This window comes from Cyprinodon variegatus, unplaced genomic scaffold, assembly GCF_000732505.1.
Source record: "Cyprinodon variegatus isolate N-32 unplaced genomic scaffold, C_variegatus-1.0 Scaffold262, whole genome shotgun sequence".
Classification (NCBI taxonomy): domain Eukaryota; kingdom Metazoa; phylum Chordata; class Actinopteri; order Cyprinodontiformes; family Cyprinodontidae; genus Cyprinodon; species Cyprinodon variegatus.
In genome coordinates this window covers 242,666-248,818 of record NW_015150715.1, presented here as the reverse complement: position 1 = coordinate 248,818, position 6,153 = coordinate 242,666, and the positions used below count along the sequence as shown (strand labels likewise).

At 36.8% G+C, this 6,153-nt stretch overlaps 1 protein-coding gene across 2 annotated transcripts in view; it reads left to right on the top strand.

Annotated features, from left to right (window-relative positions):
- Positions 1-6,153, top strand: part of LOC107089736 (pro-neuregulin-3, membrane-bound isoform-like) — a 581,689-nt gene that overhangs the window by 454,500 nt on the left and 121,036 nt on the right. For both annotated transcript variants that reach the window (XM_015382677.1, XM_015382676.1), the window contains exon 3: positions 3,657-3,730. In XM_015382677.1, coding sequence (XP_015238163.1) covers positions 3,657-3,730 — 74 coding nt within the window. The remainder of the gene's footprint in view (positions 1-3,656; positions 3,731-6,153) is intronic.

The window sequence follows — 6,153 nt, the reverse complement described above, 5'->3', positions numbered from 1 at the left end:
CACTCATTTGCAGATAGACAAACGCCAAACCCTCTAAATCCAAAACTAAATCCAAATCTAAACTAAAACTCATCACAAGCCTGAATTACTGACAAGACAACATAAAACGAACAAACTTATACACGAATAAACTAAGTTAGACAGATAATGATATGGCCCCTAAAGCTGGGCCCCTGAAAAACCTTTAATTAAGTCTTTAATTTATTCATTTATTTATTCATTTTTAAAATAAAGCAGTATTATTTCTATATATTGCACTTATTTAAGTCTGCCCTGTGTTTGATTTTTCTCTCCCAGACTATTCACCTTTTCTTTCTGTTTTGTCTCTTCAGAGGTAATTACCTCATTACCTCTTGGTGTTCATCCCTCACCTGCTTTCCCCCCTGCTAAGCTAAAATGATAAAATATTTATTGTGGATGATTGAATGTTATAATTGATGGTGCAGTTCATTCTAAATGCCCTTTGCAGTTTTACTGAGTTATACCTTTCACAGGGTTTTAGGTCTATATTTGAAACAGTTCTGTGATTGATGGGCAGAACGCAGCTTTGCAAAGTGCCATGAGACGAGCATCTATTGCTGCAGTTTTGAGTCTGGTTTAATGTCAGCTCTTTTATCTGCAAATATTCTATGTCTCTGTTGCACAAGTTGCAACGGCTTCTGAAAAACTCCATAAAGCAAATGCCTGTGTTCATGTTTCCTCTTTTGATAAAGAATCACTGGTTATGGACAGGTGACAAAATGGTTATCATTATCTGAGAAAAAAATAATAATAATAATAATAATTTAATGATTATAAAGTGTTACAGTTGAAAAAATATGCAAAGTTTTGGAGTTTTGTTAGGTCACATATGAACATTATTTTGGATATTTGAAAAAAAACAAACAAAAACTAAAATAGTTGCAGAGCTGTAAGACCTAATGCAGAAATTATATGTGAAACAAGCTAAAGGGAATAAACAGGTGAAGTAAGGAAACAGTTTAGACAGAACTAAGATTTGAGACTCGGTGAAGCAGAGCAGACTGCATATTAAGTCCATTTCCACATGTTAGACTTGCAGCTTCCTCACCAGGGAAAGGGTAAAGCAAAGGTTCAAACAGCCAGAGGCAAGGAGCGGTATGCAAACAAACGAAGGCTTCACGCTGCACAGCGTTTAAATCTGGGCCGTGTTTCATTGCTCTCTAACACACACGCCTCTGTGTTGATCAGGAGATATTGATTAAACTGACATTTATTAAAAACTCGCATTTCCAGGGACGTTTTTCTGAACGGCAGACTGAGTACGCTTTAGAACTAATTAGTTGTTTAATGTTATTTATTGTTTTTCTCGTTATGTTCCACACAGATTCACTCTGAGAACCATTCAAAACCCTTAGAAATCATGCTTTTTTATTAACAATCAATTAGAGATTAACATGCATCTCTAGAATGTGGAATCGGTATCACTATAAAGCTCTGGGATCACAGATTTTGATACTGAAGTATTGTATTTTATTTTTCAAGTGGCCAAAAGGAGAACCTCGGGGGAGTGTTTTCATACCATTTCTTTTTACTCTTTACATCACATACAGTAGCAGCCATTCAAAATGGCCCTTCCCAGTCAAACGGCAGTCACATGGCAGCCCACACCTGCTGCTCCCAGCAAAATCTTCTCCAACTTCCATCTGACCTTTTCTTAGGCGTTCTTTTTTTTTTTTTTACTGACTCCACCCTTTCACTGAATTACAGGATCTGACCAGTAAAAAAACACTTCTCTTTAGTGATTAATGTCCACAAATCATGACAGAAGGAATATTTTAGCACAAAGATTGATGTTTAAAAAGGAATAGTAGGGGACCAGCCAAGGGCCCATCAAGGAAAGTGGGGACATTTTCAATGGCTACTACTGTATTTCCAGTAACGGAATGACTTGGTTGGATTTGCTTGTTGTTAATGTTATGATTTTATCATTGCAAGCAAAGGGTTTTGTACATGGACATTTAAAAAAATGCAATCCACAAATGAAACTTTGAAAGCATTTTGATTGATAAAAAGGTTCTGAGAGTAAATCTTCTGATTTCTCAAATTTTATTTTTTCAAATTATGCTGTTTTTCAATTCTCCTCACTAATTGGGGAGGCTTTGCTCTGGAGCAACATTTGTATTTGTCAAAGTGCTTGTCAAGAGCGAGTGTTTGTGTCGGGCTTAAAGTGAAGAGAATGCAATCTGTAAAAAGAAAGTTGAAAATGAGGGATTTGTAAAAGTGAATCTGAAAAACAGACAATTGAAAAAGATTAATATAAAAAATTAAAAAAAAAAACTTGAAAACAGGAAATCTGAGAAAACAGCAAAATTTCTTGCAAAACCTTTTTATAAATTCAGAAGTTTTTCAAAGTTCATTTGTTTAATTGGATTGTTTTTTATTTTTTGTGGGTTTTTTCAGATTTCTATATACAAATTGTGTTGTTTGTCTGCAACAATAATTGAACAAAAGGTTCTCCATTGTTTGTAGATGTAAAGTGTGTCAATGACGGACAAAGATTTACTGTAATACAAAGTTCTGGTGAACGACTTTACAAAGTGTTGAATGTAAAGTAAACCAATTAGATATTTTTGGTGATTTCAGGACAAACTAAATGTTACCAACAGAGAAACGATAAACACCCGCCTCTTTGAGCTCACAGGACTTATTACTTGCAGCCAGGAGTTCAACAAGTAAAGCTCAGTTTGTAGAGTATGTGGATGCAGCCACATTTCTGGAGGGAAAAAAGGATAGAAATTGAACTTTCCTGATCTCACAATAGGGAAATTAACTCTTTGCATTTAACCCATCCCCTTGGGGAGCAGTGGGCTGCCATTGTGCGGCACCCAGGGAACAGTGTGGGGTTGCTCAGGGATCCGGGTATAAAAGCACTGAAAGAAGCATGACAGTGTCTCTTTAAGAAAATTAGACCCTTCGATGTCTGTAGAAAAAGGGAAAGAGGTTAACAAAGGTCAACAAGCTAGTTACGTTCTGGGTCTGCAGCTGCGCCTCTGAAGAGGACTGTGGTAAAAAGGTTGCTGCAACAATACAAACTCTAATGGATGACCATGAACAATCACATCAAAAACACAATTCAACCAACTGCCATTATCTGCCAAGATCTATGGATCCACCACCCACAGATCATGGTTGAATAATTTTACATTGTTGTGACACAGACCAGCTTCAGTCAGGAGCTTCATTGGATTTGCTGCAATAAAGACCTTCCTGCGATTAAACATGTGTTATTAACCTGAACTGACTTTCTCTCTAATAAAGCAGAGCTGAATATGTTTGGAATTAGGATCCACTGACCTACAAAAACCTATTTCTGGTTATAGGTTGTTGTGGTTTTTTTTTTTTTTTTTTTTGTAGCAGCTCCAGTTGTGTGACTCCGTTTGGAAAATGCCAGCTTCTAAGAAATATGTGCTCACCACCATTCATGTTGCTTCCTTAAAAGCCCGCTTTATAGTTAGTGCATTCATGTATGATTAGCTGTCTCCTTTCAAGCCTATGATTTCAGAAATTTTGTTTGAAAACACACCAGGGTACTTTTTGTCCAGGTTGTACAATTCCTCAGTTCTGAACACATCTTTTATTTGTGCTAAGGAAAAATAATTTATGTTTTTTCTTGTTTTTTTGTTTTTTTCTACCAGGTGTCGAGAAGGCTACCAAGGGATCCGGTGTGACCAGTTCCTCCCCAAGACAGATTCCATACTGTCAGACCCAAGTAAGACTCTTCTTTCAAGTCTGTATAAAAAAAAACAACATTTAAACATCTAAATAACAGAAAGCAGGAAAAAAAGGCAACCAGAAAACCAAAAAATGTCGCACTAGTGTATTTGGAAACCCTGAAACACGGACCTCTCACTTCTTCCATGTGAAAGCAGCTTGACAGCTGTTATGGCAGCACTTAGTCAGATAAATGGTATGATGGTATAAATAGAGAACTGTTGTGTTCGTTGCTTTTCACTGTTTAATTGTCTTGCATTTACGCAAATGCATATGATGTTTTTTTTTTAAAGAATAATGACTCATCTCAGCAGCAAACGAGTCAGGAAGAAATTTCTCTCACTACTGTCTAAGCAAAAAGCACGGCATCAAAGCATAATTCCACATTTTAAAGCCTTTTAAACATGTTTTTATGTTATGTATAATTGTGTCGCATTACAAATACAAACCTGATGTTTCTAACTGGGATTTCATCTGATAATAGTGCATACTACTGAAATGTAAGGATCGTTATACTTTAAAAAGTGTATTTTTAAGAAATAAAAGTCTTAAAATGTATTTCTTTGGAGTGAATGATTTGGATTTGCACATTTAGAGACTGAATTTTTTTGCTAAATTCATCCAGATTTCATTAGTGCAACAGTGAGCGCCACTTTTCACGTCCTGCCAAGTTTTTGACTTTGATTGGACCAGTTTAACACATTGAATATTCTCCAATCTATAATGATCCATTGTAGCTCCAGCTGTATGCTAAGGGAGATGTGTAGCAGCAGCATTAGACATGTTTCCAAAAACCACCCACTGTCATTTTCAATCAACGTACACCTGCTCTGTGTGTCACCAGCTACGCTTCCGGGCAAGGCGCCCAGAGATCCTTTTAAAACCTTCTCTGTTCAGAAATTCTGCTATCCACTGGTGGAGCTTAGTACCAGTTCAGCTTTAGTACATGTTAGGATGTCATGTCTAATGTGTTTAAACATGAGGGGTTTTTAATCCTTTATAGGATGAAACATTAGTGCTAATTACTTGATGGTAATGTGTGGTGTTAGTTTCCCACATATATACATTTTTGAACAGTTCTGTTTTAGTTTCTTCTGACCACAGCAGAGGTTTGTTAACCCTGTTTTTTAGGAGCTGCTGTCCTGCAGATATTTGGTGTTTCTCTGTCTTTATACTCCTAAACTAAATGAGTAGCTGATTCATAGGATCATAATGGCTGCTGCAGAGTTTAGGCAATCATTTAAACCAGGGGTGCTGCAGCACAGAAATGTCTAAAATGTAAAAGAATAGAATAAAACAGAAAATCCCTTTCCTGTTCCACAATGGGGAAATTTTGGTGTTATAGCAGCAAAAGGGATTGTAGCAAAAGTAGTCACACAAATGTGGACCTTAGAAAAAGTGTATAAAATTGACACAATAGTGAAGAGTAAAAAAAATTGTACTGTAAAGTGTCTTAGAGAATAAATACTGTGCACCTGGAGAATAAATAATTAATATACAGCGGATTCAAAGAGGGTTCTGAGGACCAGGGTTAAGAAATCCTGCACATCTATATGTTGGCTGGGTTATCATGTGGGTTTTAAGTTGTGACACCATTTCTGATGCATTTCACAGGACTTTTTAAATCCCCACACCTTGGGATGAGATTGTAAGTTTGCAAAGACATCTTTGACTGTTTTCATTTCAAAGTTCTCTAAAAGAAATAATAATAATCTCCAAAAACTACATTCAGGTTAATTCTGTCGAAAGATGTAAAAGGTTTATGACCCCATTTGTTTGGGGGGCTTTTATGACCAAGATGGCAGCACAGATAACTGATGCAGTTCTACGCTCTGTATAATCCTAGATCATCCAGAAATGTTTCATAGGCGGGGCCAGATGGGGCCACTAAAAATCTTGAGGTGGCCACTGAAACTAAAGGCCATCATTTCAGGGTTTGAATCTACTATTGTGGTAAACCTGCCTGCAGAAATCATAAAGACTTAAGTAAACACCTACTCAGGTCTTGGTTTATTGTGTGATTTTTACGTCACTGGCTGTGCATAATGGGATGCTAAACAACAATTTATACTGGCAAGTGGGGTGGCCAGGGCATTGCACAGGGTGGCCGTGGCGCCACTGTTTCCAGCTCCTCCATACATTTTGTGCCTTTTTCCAGAGGATACTTGAACAAAGACGATCTTTAGTGATTTCTATAGTTATAAAATCCTGGAAATCCTCAAGCGATCTGTTATTGCTCTGCTGCAGCTGGTGTAGAGCAACTAAATAAAAGGCTCTTAGGCGTTGCGCTGCCATTTTAAACTGGTGTTTTAGAAAAAAGTAACGATTATGACACTTTGCTAGTTATAAGTCTTTGTTCTTGACTTCAAATTGATCTGGTTAACGATTTTTTTGGTTTAACACAAAAAAATACCAAAAAAT